The sequence below is a fragment of the Melospiza melodia genome, chromosome 24 (genome assembly GCF_035770615.1).
Source record: "Melospiza melodia melodia isolate bMelMel2 chromosome 24, bMelMel2.pri, whole genome shotgun sequence".
Lineage (NCBI taxonomy): Eukaryota > Metazoa > Chordata > Aves > Passeriformes > Passerellidae > Melospiza > Melospiza melodia.
Genome location: NC_086217.1, coordinates 2,376,193 through 2,399,403, shown reverse-complemented (window position 1 = coordinate 2,399,403; position 23,211 = coordinate 2,376,193). Strand labels below are relative to the sequence as shown.

The following is a 23,211-nucleotide window of genomic DNA, read 5'->3' as shown; positions in this document are numbered from 1 at the left end:
GTTGGTTAGGTTGTAGAAAATGAACAATTTTTCACCACTGAGCTGGTAGTTGTCTAACTGCATAATTGCATCCCTCCCAGGTGTGTTGGAGCACAGCTTCTGGACACATAAACCAAAGAGAATTTCTCATCATCTTCATCATGACTTTTTTGGCCTGGCAGTACTTTTAGCCTTAAGGCTCTCAGCAGTGAGCAAGTCTTCACTTCCCAGTAGTAAAGATAAGAAACTCAGAACATGTGAAAGGCAGGAGGGGAAGAAACATCCCACTTTATTGCTGAGACCCTGCTGCTGTTGCCTAGAAAACTAGCAGCAAAATTATCCTAGTATCTGATGGAAATGGGATGAGGGTCGGAACTTGCACACAGTTATACCCCTGCTTGAGAGGAGTTCCTTTTATTGCATGTTCTGTCCTAATCCAATCTTTAAAAATTATCCATTGTGCAACTCTATTTTCTTCTCTCACTGTTTGGTGTCCAAAATGTTTCCAAGCAAATAGATGTGATAATAGTGTGTTTCAAATGAAAAATGTCAATAAGGGGGGGGCCTGTGCTTCCATTTCCTTTCATTGTGGAGATTTCTTCTCCACGTGGAAGCTTTCTTCTGTTCTCTTTTGTGCATGTCCTTGCCCAATTGTAAAGACACTATTATTTGATAATATTAGGAGAGAATTGTCATTTTCTTGGCAAGGATAAATATGATGTGGAGAGTTCCATTTTGCAGCTAAAATTTGAAATATTTCCAGCAGTTCACCCGCAGCTGTCCACTAATGCTCCGTGTGGATGTGTTATAGTTCTGCTTCAGGGTTTTTTTTCATTGTCTTAATGTCTCTATTTTTATGTTTTTATTTTTATGGTGTCAAATAATGTGCATGGTCTGGGTTCTGGTCTTTTTGCACAGACATAAATCTTATTCCCTCAGGCTGTTTTATGGTAAGAGCACAGCCATCGTGCAGGAGTGCATGCAGTCCAGGAAAACTTTTACTAGGAAAACAGAGACTATGCCTGGAGTTTTCTCATGGGGTTCATTGCATTTTGGAAACTATTCATATAAACTGGGGCCAATTGGCAGTGAATTTAGCTATAAATTATGAGTCATATTTAGCTCAGGTAAAGCTTTGTGGCAACTGTATTAATGATTCTAAGATGGGGAAAAGAGCAAAAACAGAGCAAATTACTGCGCTCCAAATTGCTGTGCTCTATGGAACTCTGAAAGCTCTACTTATTCTTCAGTTATAAGTAGATATTCTCTATTACTTCCTGTCAAATAACATTAGTGGTAGTTGCTTGAGAGACATTGTAAATACTTTTTTTTCCTTTCAACTCTCATTAAATCTGCTCTGAGCAAGCTTTTATGGCATTAAAATGCTGTGTCAATTTGTACACGTTGAAAGTGTGATGAAAAGTATTTGTGGTGTACATAGTAGTAATTTATTTTTAAAAACTTAATCAGTTGCAGCTCTTACATAGCTAATGCTTTAAACTTTTGTGGTAATGATTGTCACATTTCTGTTGTTCCCAAACCTTTTTTGTAATGATTGTCACATTTCTGTTGTTCCCAAACCTTTTTTGTATCACTGCTGTCTTGTGAGTTACTGTTAAATAATTGCTAAGAATTCTTTTGTTTCTTGTGAGTTACAGGAGAAACCAGCATGGATTTAAAATGTTACTGTAGATAATAAAGCACACAAAGAGTATTTTTCCTTTCTTTGCTTGTATGGCTGGAGTTTCTACTCACTTTACTGATAAGTGCAGTTTCTTCTGAGAAAGTTAGAGCTATGCTGGATGGAGAAGAGAGAGCTGGAATGCATTTTCCCTCATTTTTAGTTAGCTTCTGATTTTAGAGACTGTCCTTATGAAGATATATTGAAGATGCAGGGCCATATCAGCACCAAAACATATGTGTGTTTTCCCATGAGATAAATCAGCACCTATTATCTGCCCTGCTATAAATAATGGCAACAAGACACATGCTCTTTGCTTTGATTAAAAGCTGGGTGTGAGCAGTCCCACACAGTGCTGAAAACCTGACCTCACCTAACTACAGGTAGTAAACACTAAAAGTGCATTTTCTCCCTTTGGGACTCTTAGCTGCAAGAGAACCATTGCTTTGCTATAGCTCAGTGTAATAAACATTTTTAATAGCACAAAGTCGGGGCATGTAGTCTTGTTTCTTCAAGTCTTTCAATGAGTTTAACAGTCTGGCTGCCAGAAAAACAAGGCTTTTCTCATAAACTCTCCAGGTTTGATCTGGAAGACAAAGACAACACTGTTTGTTCTTGTCTGGGGGGAAAAAAAATAAATTGACTGGTTTAGGGTCTCCCCCTGCCCTCTAGCTTTATTGCAAAGATGTTGGGATTTGCAAATGGCTTTTTCTGAAAGGATGTGGACAAGTTTATACATGTGGACTGTTAGCCTCAGTGATCACAGTGAATGCTCACAGGCTGTTGGAATTATTGGGCTCTGCAGCTCACCAGCTCCAAAAAATCTGCACAGTCTTTATAAAAAAATCATAAATTCAACCTCACTTGGTAGTACTTACAAGTTATTTTTCAAATGCCTTGTGGTAAATATTCACTGTTTCTAGGGTATCTTTTCCATCTGTTTTTTTCTTGTAGAGCTTATGTGCCCCAGATTAATTTCATTCTCCCTGTTCCACCTGGACTTAACTTTCCTGTCTGACATTCAGGAAATTTTTCACTAGTCCCATAGCCCCCAGGAAACAACATCAATTTGATATTTTCTGGTAGAAGAGTTGCCAGGCTGATGTTTGAGAGCAATTCACGGAGGAAATAATTTCCCAGAGCATACCCTTTGTTGATGGGCAACAGAAGTCAGGCACCTAAACGCCAAAGGGGCTTCTACAAAACCTGCCTGGAGCCCTCAAGAGAAGTTTGGGCATGTTGGCCCCATTTTTCATCAGTCAGTCTAAAAGAGTACTCGTGGAAGAATCACTTTTGTTAGCTTATTTGGCAGTGGGAGAGCGGCAAAAAGTACAAAAGGAATCCTAGAATCCTGGAATCATTAAGGTTGGGAAAAACCCCGACAATTATTGACTCCAATGGTTAACAAAATGGTTGCAGATAAACAGGATTTAAATGCCTCAATTGTCAACTGAGTAAAATTTAGGTACTTGAACCCAGTGTTTCTCTCCTGGAAGAATCTGAACAGCTGTGGTCCAGATCTTGGGGATGGCCCAGTTTTGAAGGTGCTATGGTTTCTACTCAATTTCAAGTTTCCAGAAATGTAAAACTTTGTATTTTGAGAGTGCTGTGCCTGCTGCAAGGGCTGTCGCCCCAGGAGGATTAATTCTGCTTCTCTGGAAGCAGCTGTGTGATCGATAAGGGTACAGGCTTAGCACAACTACTGATTGAACAAGAACACAGGCCCAGAAGGAGTAGGTGAGGGTGCCTTGTGTGGGAAGTCCATAGCACTTCTTTGAGGATTCCTATGCAAGAAATTGGAGATCCAAAGTCAATTCTGGCCTCTAAGGAAGTCCAGCCTTCCTCTCCTCCTCCTTTGGGCCTTGTTCTCATGTCATGGTGATTGATTTTGTGGCCTATGGATTGCACCCCCTAAGTACTTCAGAAAAAAAAGAAAATAAAACAAGACTCAATTGCACAAGAGTAGCTGATGCTGAGCGCACCTTGATGGTGTTGGAAGTGTTGCTGTTGGTCAGTAGCAGAGCAGAGGAGGGTGCAGAATCTGGGGAGTTCCCGCAGTGCTGTTGACACAGGACAATGCCATTCTCATTGTCAGTTGTCTCCTGTAATTTGTTTTGTTTCCCTAGGAAAGAGGATGTGTCCTACATGGGGAAATCAACCCATGTACAGAATCATGCTGGTGGCAGCCCAGAGGAAGCAGAAGTCCTGATCAGAGACAAAAGGCACAATAGGAAACCTTCTTTTCTCAAGGCTTTGTTGCGGACCTTCGGGCCATACTTCTTAATTGGCTCCTTCTTCAAGTTGATACAAGACCTACTCTCTTTTGTCAACCCTCAGCTATTAAGGTCAGTTTACTCTGTGAGTAGTTTCTATATATGATCCCTGTGGTTGCTTGGCTTTGGCACAAGGCAATTGTTTTTGAAATAAAGAGTTAGTTTCCCTCACAGTGCCACATGTGTATGCTCCCTCACCTTCCCCCTGCAATGCCATGAGACATGAATTCTTTGTTGTGGACTCAGCTGTAAATTGGACAAGTTCACTGAAATGTTCCATCTGTAAATGCCCCATAGCTCTGGGCTGCTTTGACTTACAAATTACAGGTTGCTCTCTGATTCAGTCCAAAGCAATTTCTCCCCATTTCTAAAGGATTAGCTGTGAAATCAAAGTGAAGCATTGCTGGCTGGATCCAGTGGTCTCTGAATATCTGATATCCTCATATGTGGATGGTGGTTGCAGCTGTGATGTGACTTTATGTGCAGATGTTGTCTGATGCTCCAGTATGTGGTGCTCTGGCCAGACTGCTGTCACCTGGGAAAGGTTTTGGGTCGTTTAGATGAGTTCATGTGCTCTTAGTTGTGTTCAGCAATGAGAATGTGAGAGGCACAGTTGCAGTGAATTTCCATGTGAAAGAAAATTATAGTTATATTAAAAAAAAAAAAAACAAACGGAGGAAGAGGTTATGAGAGAAGTGGTCTGTTTTAAAATTCTATTTGTATGAGGAACATCATCTTCAGGGGGGGCCAGTTGCTCAGCCTGATCCATAAAGGAATTTGCACAATCCCCGCATTTTTTTCTTTATTGGTATTTTTCTTAAAGTGAGGAATTCAGCAGAAAATCATTAGCTAGAAGAAAAGCAATAGTGGAATTACCAGCATTTCTACCTAACAATTATTAATAGAAAAGCACAAAGTCCTATTAATGCATGAGGGAGGAATGGAACTTGGGTGGAGGTCACAGGTGGATGTAGGGAGAGGGAGAGGAGAAGGCTCTGCTCCTATTTGAGTATCTTTTAAAAATAACCCGTGTTCTGAGATCGTGTTGTTCTGTGGGTGGTTTGTGATATACCCAGAAATTTGCTAAAAAGAGGGTCTGACAAGTATGGTGACATTTAATAGCTGACAGTCTGTCTTCTCTTGCTGAAGAGGAGGCTGCTGGCTCCTCCTGCGAGCACATTAAGTGTAACGTATTCTGGGAATTTCTCAAATTTGCATGAATTCCTGAATACATTTCAGTGATATCTCAAGGCATATTATGGTGAATTCCTTCTCAAGTCTAAATTCCTGCAGTCTGGGAAAATGCCCTTCTGATAGTAAGGGAAGATGAAAAAGCCATGGCTGTCTGGCAGACTGCATGTAAGATAGTTTCATGTTTGTAAAAAGATTGGTGAATCCCTGGGACTACCCAGAAGAGGTTTTCCCTGAAGCTATTCCCTTTTGGAGAATGAATGAATGGAGCAGTGCAGAAATAAGATTTCTCTGGACTGAAAAAAGAAAGATATAGCAACCTCATGCTTCTACTACAAAGCTTTGGTTGCCTGATTTTTAGTTTCCAGGTCCATTTTTCTCCTGCTGAACCATGTTTGAACCATGGAGCAAAATCTCTTTTTCTCTTACATTTTGACAGTTCGGTATTCTGATCAGTAGACTGAAATCACAAACATGATTTTTGAGAGCACTGGACATTGCCATGTGTCACTCTGCTTGTTTGCTGTGTGTCAGTGTGCAGCTCTGGCAGTGAGAGCTGGGAGGAGTAAAAAAGGACTTACCAATAAAAGCAGCTATAGCCATCTTAATGGTACCATTTTACAAAAAAATGTAGGAGTGAAGGACTCTTTATGCATCCATCCAGGAGGATGTCTTTTAATTTAGCACTTTTTTTTTTGGTGGGAAAACACCCCAGGCAGAAGCACTCAGGCTGCTTGAAGAAGATTTGGGTAAGAAGCTGGTTTTGCCTGCCCTGCTGCACTGCCTTATTCTGTCCTATCATTCACCTCTTGCCCTGGGGGCCTCCCTAACAGAGCTCAGACAGTGCACTGTGTGTTTAAACCCTGAATCTCAGGGGAAACTAAGAGTTTCTCTTCATATTTCATTTTCAGGCTCATTTGCAAATGGACTTTGTCACTGGCAGAGCTGCAGGTTTTGCTGTTGGATCTTTGCAATGTTGTTTGACTGAAATCATAACTCAGCCTATGTCCTGGAGAGCTGTTTGCTTTTTGTGGTTATGGAGAGGATGTGGCAGGATGCTGTAGTTGGGAGAAGCTGTGTTATGTCCCATTAAATTTGATGCATGGTTTTTAAATTTTTGTTTCTTTTTCCTTTTCCTTCCCCATGCTGCTGACAAACAGTGTATTAATTGGCTTCATTAAGAACAAAGATGCCCCAGCCTGGTGGGGATTTTTGATTGCAGCTCTGATGTTTATCTGCGCTGTGCTGCAGACACTCGTCCTTCACCAGCACTTCCAGTACTGCATTGTCACTGGGATGAGGCTGAGGACTGGCATCATTGGGGTGATATACCGAAAGGTAAGGCTGGAAGCATTCTGTGGGCTAGAATTCTAGCCAGGCAAGTGTGCTCAATTCTCACATATTTAGGGAAGGTTAGGCGTGTTGGAGAGGAGTAGCCTCCTGGAATATAAAAGATTGGCGGTTTGGTGAGTTTTTAGGAGTACCTCTTTAATACTTCACAGAATTTTCCAGTGAGCAGTAGTGTCATATGGGTGTTCTGGTAGGTTATTAGACATACCAATACCAGTTCACTTTAAATGCAGGAAGAGGAGAGACTTAGATTAGATGTAAGGAAAAAATTCTTCCATGTGAGGGTGGGGAGGATCTGGCACAGGGTGCCCAGAGAAGCTGTGGCTACCCCATTCCTGTAAGTGTCTAAGGCCAGGTTGGATGGGGCTTGGAGCAACCTGGGATAGTGGAAGTTGCTGCCCATTGAAGAGGGTTTGGAACTTTAAATTTCCTTTCCACCCAAACCATTCCACAGTTTGGAAGAGGGATCTAGGAGAACATGTTTGTGCTATGAGTCGATCAGACCCAATGAGATTTTCTTCAGATTGCTATGCACTGCTTGAGCTGGAGATGCTCATAAGCAAAACCATTTCATGAGCTCTTGTTCCTTGGAGATCAGGAATGGATATAGGTGAATTATTTTATTCTTTTGGGAGAAGCACATTATTCTTGGACAGTGTCATTTTGCTAATAATTGAGGATTTGTTCTCCGTGTGTATCCGGATTGTGAATGCATTGACACTCTCTCCCTTGTCAGTCCTTAGTGATCACAAACTCAGCAAAGCGCTCATCAACTGTTGGAGAAATTGTCAACCTAATGTCAGTGGATGCCCAACGTTTCATGGACCTGATGACTTTCCTGAACATGTTGTGGTCTGCACCACTCCAGATATTTCTAGCTTTGTATTTCCTCTGGCAGGTACAGACATTGTCACAATTCATCTAATTAATGTGCAGGCTTTTTCTTTTTCCTTTTTTTTTTTTTTTTGTCACTTTGACCTGCCACTGTGTTTTTTACCAACTTAAAGTGTTCTGTCCTGTAGTAAAAGGGTGCTGCACAGCCTCATTTAATGTCTTAATTATTTTGTTCTGCTGACTGGCCAGATGGGCATTTGAAACAGAATGTTTCCTTTGTCTTCCCCCTTCCTTACTCGAGTTTGATGGGCTCAGTCTTGGACTCTTGTTCCCAGTAGTTGATACAAATGAGAGCTTGAGGGTCGTGGTTTAGAGACCAAACCAAACAATAACCTGGACGTAGGAAATATCGTGTGTAGAGATTATATCCTGCTACATAAAGAAGTTTTGTGCAAGTCAACGTGAGACAAATCTCACCTGGAAAAACCATAATTTTTCATTTGCTACATTGTGACATTGTTTCAGGTTTATTCCAGGTTCAGTTTGAGCACTGGCTTTCAGACTTGTTTCTGTGCAATTGATGTCTTTTACTGCATAAAACAGTAGCACCAACTTAACCATATTGATTTCAACTCAAAAGCCATTAAATTGCAGCAGCTCTGAATTACTGCTCTGCTGGAAGTTGAGCTCTGGTTACCAGCAGTTTGTATGCTTGTAGTCACACTGAGGTATTGGGTTAATTCCATAATTACAGTTCCCTTGGTCAGAGAAAAATCCAGAGAAAAGTTCCTATCACCGATACAATAACAACAATAATAACAGTTATTATTGTTAGTTTTTATTGTTATTATTATCATTATTATTCAAAGTGGTCCCTTATTTTTCTGTCTCCTCTTCACAGTTGCTCTGTGGAATCTCAGCACTTCACTGGGATAAGTTCAACTTGTCAACATTGATTTCTGTTTCTATCACTTATTGTTGTTTTAGTCCTGACTGTAGGGAACATTTGGGTACAACAACTCACTCTTTCTTTTTAAATCAAGGCTTTAGGTCCTTCTGTGCTGGCTGGAGTTGCTGTGATGGTCTTACTTATCCCATTTAACTCAGCAATAGCAATAAAAACCAGAGCATTCCAGGTAAGGTAGCAGCAGAGGAGGTAATGTTACATGAGCTGGCAGCTGTGCTATGAGAAATGAAGACATCTGGGGTTGTTAATAAGATGCCATTTGCAACAATTTACTTATGAGTAAGAATGTACTGATATATTAATAACTGTATCATCTTAGATAGTTTTTCCATAGTGAATTGAATGCAATTTAAGGGAAAAAAGCTTTCTGTCATTGAGCCAGTGGCTTCTTCATGCCTCTGGAGCAAGCAGCTTTTGGGATTAGCAAGAGGTTTCTTTGCCTCCATATCCCTTCACCTGGTATGTTCCTCTAGGACTATCTAGAGAAAGGCAAATAAATGCTGTTCTTTAAGCTGCAAATGAATGTTTTCAGAGGTGGCAGCTAAAACCTGACAGTTTGAGTTTTATGCTAAAAACCAGTGTTGATATTCACTGCTACTTAGCTGGGCCAAATTTCATTTATTATCTTAAGGGAAAACAATCCTTTATTCCTTTCTTTGTAGTCTAGTTCTCTCTAGTAATGGAAAGCTGAAAAAAATACCAATATAACAGTGCCCTTTGGCTTTGTGCTAGAAAAAAATCCAACAATTGTCTTCTCCTATGCAACCTATCAGACTGTTTGGAAGATTAAAATAGAAATTAAAAGTCAATCTGTTTGTGTCAAAAAGGTAAGAGTTGGATATAAATTGGGACTTTTAAGCACAGCCTTAGTAACAGTGATATTATTATATGCCTTAAAAAGACATACAGGCATCTCTTGGATGCTGGCATATTAGTAGTAACATTCCTTTTCACCCTTGCCCATTATAAGATGCATAACTTGCTGTGCTTATGTGTGTGAGTTTTGTCTATAAATTTGAGCAGGGATGTTTTTATTTTAATAACTGAATGAAAGACTGTATTTTAATAGATAGGAAAAGAAACCCCTAGAAGTAGCCACAGTTTTCAAGGGATAAGAAATAAAATGTGCAAACAAGGAAGAAATAAATCTGAAGAAATCAAAGGAAATGATAAGGTAGTATTTTTGTGAAGTGGCTGAATCTTTCTATAGGATGGTTTAAAAATGTAGCTCTTAAGAGTTAAAATGAGTGGAAGGCTTTTGTACTCTGCTTTCCAGGCATTTCCTTTGATTTCTCTGGAGTTAGACTAACTTGCACAATAAGCTCATAACAGTCTGGCTTTCTGTAATTACCTTTTGCATCCTCTTCACAGCCCTCAGAAGTAGCCTGAGGGCTGTGACAGCTGTGAGACACATGTTGAAAACTCTCCTGTAGTCCTGACTGTGACTCTGTCTCCTGTGTTTACCAATAACCCAGGTGGAACAAATGCGGTACAAAGACTCCCGCATTAAATTAATGAACGAGATCCTGGGTGGCATCAAGGTGCTGAAGCTCTATGCTTGGGAACCATCCTTTTCAGAAAAGGTCCTGGAGATACGGAAGAATGAGCTGAAAGTTTTGAAAAAATCTGCCTATCTCAACTCTTTGTCCACCTTTGCCTGGATCAGCGCACCCTTCCTGGTAAATTAAATTTTCATGGCTCTCTAAGCTGTACAAGTATACCCTTGAAGGATAAGCCTGAGGCTTTCTACTTGCTAATGTACATAGAAATAAAATGTAAAGTTTTTGAAGAAATTATTCACATGCTTTGATACAGAGTTCCCTGTTCTCAAAAGCCCTTTTGTTAATCAGTATTAAAGTATTTTGTGATAAAGCCTGCCAGTGAAAGCTGGGAATAGCTGTCACAGGAGAATTTCCAACCACTTCAAAGTATTTCCCATAACAAATTAAAATTGGAATTTGAAACCTCAGAGAGATCCGTGAATAGCAAAATAAAAGAAACTTTAATTGAGTCAGTCAGGACAACGTCTGTCTTTAGCTCTCATTTCTACCTTCATGTTGCAGTGCTCTGCTTGTTTTAGTGAGAGAGGGAGTTGTTAAATTATTCTACAGCTCAAAAAAGATTTAATGTGAAAACTGAAGCCCAAATGATAATGTTACCAACTCTGAAATGCATTTTCCTCAATTTCATCTTTTCCTCTATTTTCTACTTCAGTGGACTGTGATCTCTTTTGCAGAAAGTGTTTTGGTGAATAAAACCATTCAGATAAGTCCGTGGTCAAAACTATTCCCAGCCAATTTTTCTCGAGATCTAAGGCCCAGCCCTGCAGGAATGATCTGATCAGCCTGGAGATTCTGCCCCTTTTGTAGTTCCCTAAAGTCACTGCACTTCCTTCAGTGCACATTCCTCTTTCTGCTCGTTGTGACTTTGCTGCACAGGATGATCCTTCCACAGTGGACGGCCCCTGTTATACAGCAAGCCAGCAAATAACTTGGATTTCACTTCCTTTTCTACTGATTAGTGAATCTCATTTGCTTAGGCTGCAGTTTACAATGGGAAAATTTGCTTGGGTGGAGCTGGAAGAAACCACAACCTGATAGAAACTTTTCCTTTTTATTTACCCGAGTCCTGTAGTTCACCTCTTGAAACTCTTACTTCAACTGAATGTAGCCACTAGAAACCTGACAGGTCTTTTATTTTGTGTGCCCTTTTTCTGTACCTACTTGTCCATAGAACTTAACATTTTTAAAGTATGTTGAAAAGGTCAGAAACACAGAATTTTCCCAGTTTTGTGGTTGGTACTTTTATTTCCAAGATGCCTATCAGGATTGAGTACTTTTAAAATGTCAGAATATACCAGGCATCTTGCAGTAAACTGCCTTTCTGGCTTTCAGGTAGCACTGACAACATTTGCTGTGTATGTCTCTGTGGATGAGAAGAACATCCTGGATGCAGAAAAGGCATTTGTCTCTCTGTCCTTATTCAATATCTTGAAGTTTCCCCTCAGTATGCTTCCACAAGTCATTAGCAACATTGCACAGGTAAGGAGGGCCTGGAGCACGGGTTGTTCTGAAAAATTTGAACTGAAAGAACATATCCTTGATTTCTGGAATGCAGAGATCCCTTGCATCTGCCTGTTTTAGCTGCTTTTCCTTTTAATATCCTTTCCTGCTCTCCTGCATTGGAAAGCCTGACATCTTCTGAGTGAGCCTGTGTGAATTTTGCTTTGCTCAGATAAACTCAGCTTGGTGTGAGAAATTTCACAGTTAAAAGCTTGAATCTCAGCATAAGACTCATTGCAGGGGAGGAATGACTCACTGTTCAGGAAGCCCATGGGGGAAGGCTCAAGGCACTGTGCATGCATTCTTTTTCAGTAGTAAGAGCGTTAAGTCCTCATTAAAAGAATGATGAAATAATGCCACATTCTTTTCCTAGACAAGTGTTTCCCTGAAGAGAATTCAGCAGTTCCTGAGTCATGATGAACTTAATCCAAATTGTGTGGAAAAAAAAGTGATTGCACCAGGTAAAGATGTTGATATTTTTCTTAACTATGCAAATGCAGCAGACTTATCTCTCTTGGATGGTTGAGCTAGGAAAAAAGCCAAAAAGAAAATAACAATGTTAATCTTGAGTTTTAAAAAAGGGAAGAAGCTGCTGCTCTGAAAGTGCTTGGTGTTCAGGCTGTGTGGAAATCAGAAAAGTTCCTGGCCATATTTCTGAGCTGGTTTGGCCTGAGTTTGCATCTGCAATGTACCGGATGCTTACAGCACTGAATATGGAATGCATCTGCTGACTATGGACAGCAAGACTTGTTCAAACCTTTCACACTGCACAAATGCTCAAGAACTTTGTGAACAGTTTTGATTACTTCTGTTCAAAACAGAATTAGCCCTAAACAGTCGAGCAAGCCAGGTGTGGCAGGCAAAAAGCTGCAGATTGTCAAAGTTAATCTGATAAATCAAAGTAAACAGCATGCAGTAATCTCCTACTGATTTGGAAAGAGTTTCTGAAGTAAAGTTGTGGTGATGCTGAGCAGCACATGTAGGGAGCAGCCCCACCAGGGCAGGGTGAAGCAGGGCATCTTTTCAGCTCCCTAGATCTGTCAGGTCACAGTCTAGAGCTGAAGTGACAGTCAGTTATTTTCACTCTGAAGAAGCCTGTGCTTCCCATGGTCATGACCTGTGCTTCCTATGCCAGCAGAAAAGGGAAGTGCAGTGTGTGTAAATAAAGATCCCTCTGTCAGCCTGTTCTCAGTTGTGCTGTTATGAGTAACACATCTCCTGCCTCTCTCGTTGTGTTTTTGCCACACAGGCAATGCCATCAGTGTAAGAAATGCGACATTCAGCTGGGGAAAGGAGCTTAAGCCAACACTGAAAGAGTAAGATTTCTTTGTGCAGTAGCAATACAATATCTACCTGGTCTCTGGCTCTTGGGAGGCGTGTTTGAAAGGTGTCTGCTAAAAACTATGCATCACATGTCAGCATTTCTTTGCCTTTAAAACGTGTAGCTCGTGCCTCATGGTCTTTAAGCTTTACAGAACAGGGCTTTAAGGCTTTAACTTCACAGGAACCAGCATAAAATAGTTACCTATTGAAAGACAGGCTCCATAAATTCCTTAAATAGGCATTTTTTAACTGAAGCATTGTATAAATTAGATTGATCTGATGGATTTTGAGGGCAGTTAGGATGTCTGTGTTGGGACCTAGGTGTCCCAGCAGTGGTCTATTACTTGAAGAGACTTGTGGCAGATTCATCTCTGTGGCAGTGGAAAGGCTGTCTTTAGACTGTGGGGGCGAATGTTTTGCACATTTGCCTCCTTGAATGAACAGAAACAAAATTTGCCTGGAAGCATATATACCTTCTGTTATGCATCAGGATATATGTAAATAGAAGTTTGGCTGGATTTCACTAGTGAAAAGCACTTTGGCTGCAAAGAGACTGTGTCTCTTTGTCAGTCATTTTTGTATCAGTTCACCTTCAGGGCTTAAAGTAGTACCTTTGAGAACACAGTGGGGAAAACAGTAAAGGATTTTAATTGGGAAAGTCCTGTTTTTCTTGTGTCATTGTGAATCCTATTTACCAGCACAGGAAATACAGTTCTGAAGTGGTTTGAACATTTTTAGATGGGACATATTCACTCAATACTTTTATACGTTTGCTTTCGGTTTCAACATCAAACCCCAAAATACTTCTGTAAGATTGTCTGTTTTCAAAATGCTTATTAACTTAATTTGACTTGCTGATGGATTGATACAACACAGCAGAGTCTTAGAAGGCTTGTTAACAATCCTACTGCTTTAACAACCAGCAAGATATATTATGCTGGGTTTTCATTTGCTCCTCAAGTTATGGTTACAGTTGATTGTATGCAAGAAAGGGAGGAGAAAACCAGTGAGCAAACTTTGCTTATTATATCCAGTCAGGCTGTGACTGTGTATTTCAGCCCTGGTTTAAAGACCGCTAATGTCTTTAGTAAGCTAATGTTCAATTAATTTCAAGCTTATTTCCTCCACAGTATAAATATGTTGATCCCCAGTGGTTCTTTGGTTGCCATTGTTGGCCATGTTGGCTGTGGGAAGTCTTCTCTGGTGTCTGCTCTCCTGGGTGAGATGGAAAAGCTGGAAGGAGAAGTGGCTGTGAAGGTTGGTGGTTTTTTATGAAACCATTTAATGATGGTAGGGAAATGTGCTGCTTATGCCTGCCCTTGCCTAGAACGCACCTCAGGCTCCAGAGGGAATTCTAGTTGCTCCTCTGGCAGCTTGTCTGCATGTTTGAGTTTTGCCCAGTTTTATATGAAGTTGGTTTCCTGATTTGATCAATGATACATGAGCAGTTAGCACACATATACATATAATGTGAATGTATAGAAACCATAGACATGCTGAAGATCTTACTCAGAGTATGAATTCATGCTTGTTATGAGTCAGAGATTTTCTCTCTCCTTTTTCTAGGGTTCTGTTGCTTATGTGCCTCAACAAGCCTGGATCCAGAATGCCACGCTGAAAGATAACATTTTGTTTGGCCAAGCTCCTAATGAGGAAAAATACCAAGATGCCCTGGAGGCCTGCGCTTTAAAAACTGATCTAGAAGTGCTGCCAGGAGGAGATCAAACTGAGATAGGAGAGAAGGTAAATTTTTTTTAGGTAGATTTTTTTTTTCAAGTCAGACCTGCCTAGTGATTCCTGCTCTAGCTAAGGAGAGAACACTGTAAAATCAGCACTTCGTTTGATTTGATCTTCACGATGGCATCCCTGCTACAATCAACACCAAAACATGCAGGGCAGTTGTCCGGAAAGCACTTGACTTGAACATTGTCTTAATTTTCAGGCTTGTGTGTGTATTGTGGTGCAGAATTACACATCCAATCCTGGAAGACCAGAGTGCCCTCAGTTTGTCATGAATTGTAAAGGTGCATCTGTCCAGAATCACTGAAGGCCTTCCTTTTCCTGTAGGGATTGAAAGGGAGGGAACAGATGGTTTTGCTTCAAGTGAAAAAAAAAATTGATCATCCCTTAACACATTTTAATGAGAAACACTTACATCTGTGTTTACCAACAAAGATATTATTTTTTCATAGGCTACTGAGTCTGAGCTAGAGTACATGAAATGGTGTGGAGATGGGGATTTGTGTATAAAAGGAAATATGTGGAAGATGTTCCAGGTGCCACAGCCCTGCTTTGAAATTTGCATTTTACATCCTGGTTGACAGTTTCGCTTTTTATTGTTTTGTGTTTTAGCAGCTCCCTTTAGGAGCTTATTAAAAAGAGACTTACTGCATCTCCAGTTTGCTGGGTGAGTGGAAAGTTTGGCAATTAGCAGGCAGGTCTAGAGGCATTCTGTGCCTGTCTCTGGGTGGGTTGTTTTCTTCAGTTTTCACGTTTCAATTTAGCACCCAAGTGCTGGGCTGGGTGAGAACCATGAGCAGCCAGAGCTTTTTGTGTGACAGATTTGTTCTCTCCTGTCTCCCTCCAGGGCATCAACCTGTCGGGGGGGCAGCGGCAGCGAGTGAGCCTGGCCCGTGCCGTGTACAGCAGCTCGGACATTTTCCTGCTGGACGATCCCCTGTCTGCCGTGGACTCGCACGTGGCCAAGCACATCTTCGACAAAGTCATTGGCCCGGATGGGATCCTGAAGGGAAAGGTAAACTGGGCTTTAGATCCTCTTAAAAGCACACACAAACTCAGGAGCACGGAAGCTGTTTCACCACGCAGGCCTGAGGGACAGCTCCTTCCTGAGATTCTGTGTGCAGCTGGCAAGGCCTGTACCTCTCCTCACAGCCCGGGCTGTGGCGGAGCGCTGCTCACACATGTCCAGAACACTGTGCTCTGGTCAGAACGTGCACAGGCAGAAACCTGCCCTGCCTTTTAAAATCCTTTCTCTATGAGATCTCCAAAAAACAAGGCATGTGCTGGAACATGCACAGGCTAGTAGTGTTAATTGTTGTTTCTTGGGGCAGCGCAGCCAGGAAGCTGCACCAAATATGGATGTTACAGAGGATTTTGGCAACAACAACCCAAACTGCAGTGGTTTTGCTGCACCTTCCACTCCTGCTGCCATCTTCTCAGGTCATCTTGAAGCTCAAAAGGGAAGGGCTGCAAAGAAAATCATCAGAAGGGAGGGAGAGAATGATAATTCAGTGTGTTTACTTTCCTCTCTGTTTTTGTCAGCAGTAGGAGCAAAGCGACTTCATTTACATCAGGTCAAGCTAATTTGCCTAATGTGGACAGTGTTATTTCACTGTGCATTTCACCTTGACACAATAATTCATTCCCTGTCCCAAAAATGTATTTGGCTTGCTGAGTACTGTCAGTCCCCACAGTGCAAATGAAGGATATGTGGTTTTTTTTCCTTTTCCCTATCCAGACCCGAATCCTGGTAACCCACGGCATTAGCTTCCTACCTCAGGTAGACCATATATTTGTCCTGGTAGATGGCAAAATCTCTGAAATGGGATCTTACCAAGAGCTTCTGAAACAAAACAAGGCCTTTGCAGAATTCCTCCGGAATTATGCACTGGATGAAGACATTGAAGAGGATGAACCAACAAGTACAGTATTATTTTTTCTTAAAACATGTCTTCTGTCAACAAGATTACAGATACTTTCTCTGTCTAGTGTCCCCTGGTTCTTCATGGCATTTGCCTTTCTGCACTGCTGTGAAAATTATTGTCTATGGCCAGGTCTGTACAACTGAGAAATCTTTTCACTAATTTGTTTCAAAATCTTGTGTGGTTTGTCCTAGAAGAAAGCAATCTTGTCTGAGAAATTATTTTAAACTTGGGAATTTATTTTACAATTAGAAAGGTCAAGCTCAGCAAGAAGACAAAATAGCCAAGAATAAACTGGGCTTGGTATGAAAGGGGCTACCCAGAGTCTGGTGTGTTTTTTCTTTATATGTGATTGTGGTATTTTTCATGTAGCGAAGTCCAAATGAAATTTTAATCTTGGGTTGCTTTTCAGCTTGGTTTGATTCTGACAAAATGATGCAAGATAAAAGCGTTCTGATGGATGTTTCCCCTGTGTGATAGTGTTCCCATGCCTCTGCACTGCTGCTCTCCAGCCTGGCAGAGGAGCATGCATGGCACCTTCCAGCCACAGCAGAGGCTTACAGGGCTCCTGATGTGACTCCCCCAGCCCAGGCTCATGTCTAGAATGTGCCAAATTAGTGAATTTAGCTAGAGCCAACTCTTAACACAGGCAATAGCCTGGCATTCTGATTGGTTAAAGGGATGTGACACAAGTGCATTTGGCAGTCAACCTACGTCACAAGATCTTTGCAATTTCGTTCGAAGTGATGCACAGAAGGGATATAAACAAAGCTAGGGGGGAGCTTATGCATGATGATTTTCCTGGGGGAGCGGGAGTGGGTTTGTTTTCACGGCTCTTCCTTTTTATAGCCACCTTTCTCTGTGCTTTCCTATGACAGAAAATTGAGGTGTGATCTTGTCTTGCAGTGCTGGAGGAGGAAGAAGTGCTGCTGGCTGAAGACACCCTGAGCATCCACACAGACCTGGTTGATAACGAGCCCGTGACAAACGAGGTCCGCAAACAGTTTCTTAGGTAAACATGAGGTCCTTGCTATTCTACTCTGTGTCTGGGGTAAAAAACATCTTTCAGATGTCAGTCACATTCTGCTTCTCCATCTGGGCTTCAGTTTCCTCAATTTCCTCTCATAAATAAATTGGTTTAGTATCTTTTTAAAAATAAATGTGAACACTCAAGATCAAACATCTCTTCCTTCTGTGTTTTTTTCAGTCTGAACTGAACTAATTTCTAAAAGCAGCTCTCTGGTTCTCAGATAACACCACTGTGTGTATTTACCCACACAATGGTGAACTGCTGCCAGATGTGTGAAAAATAAACTCCTTGCATTGCACCTTTCCGTTGGGAGCCTTTGAAATCTTTGAAGGTTTTTATAATCATACCCAGAGATGCTGTCCAGCTACTGCTGATAGGAAAACAGAGAAGCTCAGGGTTTAGTTTGAAATGTCTGCCTTGTCATGAAGCCTCTAAAGGCCTTTCCTAAAGAGCTCAGGCTCTGCCACAGCCTTTCTTAGATCCTGTATTTCTGGCATCCCTGAACATGCAGAGAGGTGGAAGAAGCATCCGCAGCTATGAGTGAGGCTGGTATGGGAACTTAGTGGAAGAGCTGGGAATAAATCCAATTCACTACATCCCAGCCTTGCCTTAGCAATGCCACAATATGCCCTTTTTCTCCTAATGACTCTTCTGTTTTAACTAGGCAACTTAGTGTAGTGTCTTCTGAGGGAGGAGAATGTCCCAACAAAATGTCAACGAAACGAAGAGTCTGTGAGAAGAAGCCAGCAGAGCCTCCTCTTCCAAGAAAAAGTGCTAATGAGAAACTTATTCAGGCTGAAACCACTGAAACAGGCACGGTATGGTTTGATTCCCCACTCCCCTTTTCTGCCTTTTTTTTTTTGTTTGTTTGAAAAAAAAATCCCCTTTATTTTAACATTAGATCCAGTTCTGTTAAATATGTGCACAAATCACAACTGCAGGCTTTAGGCATTAATCTGGTGACCACTGATCATTCAGATTAGGAATTTTGGCAGAGATTTTGGCACCTAGGTAGCCCTATATACTTAGGAGAACAAAAAAAAAAAGGAAAAAATAATCTCTTCCAGTTCCCTCCACAGTCACCCAATACTGCAGAGCCCTGCATTCCATCAGCCCTGCCTTTGTCTCGCAGAGCTTTCAGCACTGTTGGTTTTTAAACTGTTTGGCTGCTGCTGAGTCCAGCTGCAGCACTGGGTTACACGAACCAGCTGCCTCTGGGTGCCAGTGAGGCTGTTCTGCCTAAATACTTGCCAACCTAAGTACAGAGCACTTTGTGCTTGTAGGTACAAAGAGGCTGTATTCCTCCTGAGTAGGGCCAGGGAGAGAAATAGGAACAAGAAAAAAGAGAGGATGGTACCACAAAAGTCAAAGAAAGGAACAGGGAGGAGCAGCAGATGGAAGAGGAGCAAGGAGGTTTGATAAAGAAAAAGCCCCTTCCTTCCACTTCAGAAGGCTCAGTGTGTCCTGTTTAGTCTGATGTACATGATCCATGGCACAGACCTGCTTTTTCTGTGGATTATTTTAGCCTTCCAAGTCACTAATCAACAGCACTTGTTCTTTTAATTATTCCTCCTTATGCTTTTTACTAAGCACTGAGTTTTGTCCTGAGTCTCTGTCTCTTTTTGCTTCTCTTCCTTTTTGCATGACCTTAGAGACAGCACCTTTACTTCTTGCTGTTTATGTTCTTGTTGGATTGCATTAGCATTTGGTACCTCATTTAAGTTGCTGTGAAGACACAGAGTGGAGGCATGTTCAACACTTTTGCTTGAATAGGCCATTTAAAGTTGTCTTGAGTACGATACTCCTGCCAAGTTGCTTCTACTTCCTGAAAATCTTGGCTCCTATTCTTATTACCCATCTTTTGCTCCTATTTGATCTGGCTTCTTTCTTTCCTTTTTTGTTTTTTCTTCCCCCTCTGCCATAGTCTTAAAAACTAAAACCCCACAAAAGTAATGAAATACCAATCCTCAACATGGAGGAGAAGAGTGTTTCAGACAGGTTTCTGACTTGTTTTGAAAGCCATCATCCTGACATGGAGCACAGGCAGATGAACCTTTCTCTGTGGTGTTTAGGAGTTCAGGCAGTTTTGAGTACATGGAGCACAGGCAGATGAACCTTTCTCTGTGGTGTTTAGGAGTTCAGGCAGTTTTGAGTTAGGCTGGTGTCAGAGTGTGTTAAAGTTTTGTCAGCAGTTCCTCTCACAAAGAATGTTTCTATATTGTAATTCCCTTTAAACTCCTTGTGTGGGTTGTGCAAATCAGCTTTACTGTGTGATTTTGCAGGTAAAGCTAGCAGTGTTCTGGCAGTACATGAAGGCTGTCAGCCCTGTCATTTCTTTGGTGATCTGTTTCCTGTATTGCTGTCAAAATGCTGCTGCCATCGGGGCCAACGTGTGGCTCAGTGACTGGACCAATGAACCGGTGGTAAATGGGACTCAACACAACACAGCCATGAGAATCGGGGTCTACGCTGCCCTGGGCCTCTTGCAAGGTAAAATCATCATACCCCAATGTTTTGGAATGAGGTATTAGGTCAGAAAGCCGTGGCACCAGTTGCTAGTGGTCCAAAAGGATGGTAAGTTTAGATTACATATTAGGAAGAAATTATTTATTGTGCTGGAGGTGAGACCCTGGCACAGGATGCCCAGAGAAGCTGTGGCTGCCCCATCCCAAGGCCAGGTTGGATGGATTTCTGAGCAGCCTGGGGTAGTGGTGGTGGGGTTGGAACTGGGTGATCTTATAGGCCTCTTCCAACCCAAACCATTCTATGATTCTATGAAAATTGCCCCACGGCTCCTATCCTAAGCAAGAAAGCTCATGTAACCTGGAGCTACACAGTCTGAGCTCAGCCCAACACTTTTAATTTTGTTGTGAAGCCCTTGAAGGGGCTGAACAGGTGATGTGGAAGCTTGAGAGAAGCAAGTTGGAAAGAAAACATGCACATTTCAGTGCAGAAGGGGATGAAGGGTTGGAGTGAAGCTGTAACATTAGGACATCATGGAGGATTGTGGAAAACAGCAGGAAGATGGTTATGTGTCTGTTTCCCATAGAGAGGATGGTGAATCCTGTGGATGTTCCTGTGCCTTAGGCAGCAGTGGATGCAATGCTGATGTGCACAGGAAGAGAGGGTGGGCAGGAAATAAAGTGAAGTAAAACAAGCTTGGACCACAACAGGAACTGCCAAGGGTCAGGGAAGCTGTGAATCATGGACATCATGGGATAACACATCTGCTCCTCACCTGTCAGGGCTCATAGTGCTGATCAGCACCTTCACCCTGGCCATGGGGGGCATCAGTGCTGCCCGGACCCTCCATGCTGCACTGCTGGAGAACAAATTCCACACCCCACAGTCATTCTATGACACCACCCCAACCGGGCGCATCATCAACCGCTTCTCCAAGGACATCTACATCATTGATGAGGTCATCCCACACACCATCATAATGTTCCTGGGGACATTCTTCACCTCCTTGTCCACCATGATCGTTATCATAGCGAGCACTCCACTCTTTGCTGTGGTTATAGTCCCACTGGCAATTCTCTACTTCTTTGTTCAGGTAACTGGAAAAATGTGTGACAACTATTGCAATTATTCCATTCCTTTTCTTTTTAGGGAAAACAACACTGATTTGTGGGTGAAATGGAAATACCTGAAGTAGCTATGTGTTTATATAAACAAAACATTACTTAATTTTTTCAGAAAAAGAAATGTCCTGCAAGATGTGGCCATAAAACAGATAGGCATAAACTTTTTTAGCTTTTAAGTAATAAAAAGTAACCTTACTGCTAGAGCCAGCACTGCAGTGCATGCCAATATATTAAATGTGGATATATTTGACATACTGAAAAGTTTTCAAAGTAGTTAGGAATTAAAATGTTGAAAATAGAAAGCATCAATTTTATTGATTTCTGAGCCATAGTCAAACTTATTTTACAGACTGTAAATGGAGACCTGATAATGGAGGTGCAAATGCACAATTTGTTTTCTTGGAAAATGAGGCTCCTACAAATGGATTCATTCTGCTTGATTATATTAATTAAATTTAGAGGGACATAGATAAATTCAACTTTCAGTCTATAGAAATGGCAGTTACCCAATACTCTTGTGGAATGATGTAAAGGTAACTTTCTTGATACTTTTCTTAATTTTGGACAATATTTTAGTGGGTTGGAGTGCATTAGTAGCAACCTCCTTTAAATCCTTAACCTAAGAAATTCTTCACTGTTAATTTAAAAAGTGAAAGTATTTCATGAACCTTTCAATTTCCTGTGAAAAATGGCAGCGATTCTATGTGGCAACCTCCCGCCAGCTGAAGCGCCTGGAGTCTGTGAGCAGATCCCCCATCTACTCCCACTTCTCAGAGACTGTGTCAGGGGCCAGTGTTATCAGAGCCTACAGGAGAGTGAAGGCCTTCGTGGACATCAGTGATCTGAGGGTAGATGAAAATCAGAAGAGTTATTATCCTGGCGTAGTGTCAAACAGGTAAAACATAATTTCTTGTTTCCACTTAGATAACCCTGTTTGCACAACTGGTCCGAGGCAACCTTTTCCCACACTGCTTACTTCTGCATTCTTCCCAGGTGGCTGGGCATCCGAGTTGAGTTTGTGGGGAACTGCATTGTCCTTTTTGCTGCCCTTTTTGCTGTGATTGGTAGGAACAGCCTGAATGCTGGCCTGGTGGGACTGTCAGTATCCTACGCGTTACAGGTACGTGTTACAGCTTTACTGGGGGAGTGTGCATTTTTGTGTATGATATGGATATATTTCCAGTAATCTAAGTGCTTGCTAAAGCTGGAGTTAATACGGAAATAATTAAAATGAGTAGTGGGATGTTTGGAAAACAGAGATTCACACTGGATGCTGAAATCATCAGCAAGCTCACATGAAGGAGGATCTCAGGGCACTTTGGGAGCATCAAGGCTGTGCTGCACCCCAGCACCCTCAAGGGTGGTGCATGGGAGTGCCAGAACATCAAGAACAGACCATTTGAGCAGTGTGGCTTAATGTGTTGTGCATCAATCCTGCTGTGCAGCACATTGGTGTGTCCAGGTAAATACAGGCAGATCAGTGGGACTTATAATTAGACAAGGCAAACTGTAGTGACCCAGGCTGTGGAGAATGTAGCAGATTTAATGGCATCACTCTTGCCAGAAGCGTTTTAGATACCCTGAGTGTGCAAAGTTGCTGTTAGCAGTTTTCCAGTGAAACGCATGATTTCGGGAATGACTTCCTTCCAGCTTTTTTTGAGAGGGGCAAGTGTTAAATCAGCAAGAAGTATCATCATAATCTTCTTCATGTAAGCATTTGATCATCTGTATATTTCTTGTCCCAGTAACTGTATTAACTTTAATGCAAAGGTCATTATCTCATTTGTAGCATTAATGTGAATCCATGTCTTAATAGCAGTGTCTGCTGTTGTTGGAGGTTTTTGGGGTTAGGTTTTTCTGTGGCTTTTTTGGGGGGGTTTTGGTGTTTTGTTCATGCTGGGGTTTTGTTTCTTTTGAGAGGTTTGTTTTGGGGGGAGTTGTTTTGGTTTTGTTGAGGGGGGTTGTTTGTTTTGAAGCTTTGTTTTGTTTTGTTTGTTTTGGTTTTGTGGTTTTTTATTATATGCGTTGTTCCTCTGTGGGTGATATTTTGTTCCTTGTCTTCCCCAAGGTGACCGTGTCTCTGAATTGGATGGTCCGAATGACTTCTGAACTTGAGACCAATATTGTGGCTGTGGAAAGAATAAAAGAGTATTCAGAAACTGAAACAGAGGTCAGCTACCATGAGTCCAGCATGCTCAGCAACAAGATGAAAATTTTAATGCATGCATGTACATCGTCCTTCTTGAGGCTCTTGAGATGGTTCCTGCTCTGA

General features: G+C 41.6%; 1 protein-coding gene across 6 annotated transcripts in view; it reads left to right on the top strand.

Annotated features, from left to right (window-relative positions):
- ABCC3 (ATP binding cassette subfamily C member 3) overlaps window positions 1-23,211 on the top strand; it is a 47,447-nt gene that overhangs the window by 19,352 nt on the left and 4,884 nt on the right. For 2 of the 6 annotated variants that reach the window (XM_063175657.1, XM_063175658.1), the window contains 19 exons: window positions 3,787-4,005; window positions 6,285-6,462; window positions 7,211-7,372; window positions 8,352-8,444; window positions 9,751-9,954; window positions 11,170-11,316; window positions 11,711-11,798; window positions 12,587-12,653; window positions 13,791-13,917; window positions 14,227-14,403; window positions 15,248-15,415; window positions 16,139-16,322; window positions 17,229-17,334; window positions 18,017-18,170; window positions 19,635-19,842; window positions 20,598-20,908; window positions 21,635-21,834; window positions 21,933-22,059; window positions 23,008-23,109. In XM_063175657.1, the coding sequence (XP_063031727.1) occupies window positions 3,787-4,005; window positions 6,285-6,462; window positions 7,211-7,372; window positions 8,352-8,444; window positions 9,751-9,954; window positions 11,170-11,316; window positions 11,711-11,798; window positions 12,587-12,653; window positions 13,791-13,917; window positions 14,227-14,403; window positions 15,248-15,415; window positions 16,139-16,322; window positions 17,229-17,334; window positions 18,017-18,170; window positions 19,635-19,842; window positions 20,598-20,908; window positions 21,635-21,834; window positions 21,933-22,059; window positions 23,008-23,109 (3,022 nt within the window). The other 4 variants (XR_010030447.1, XR_010030448.1, XM_063175659.1 and 1 more) reach the window with 4 other exon arrangements.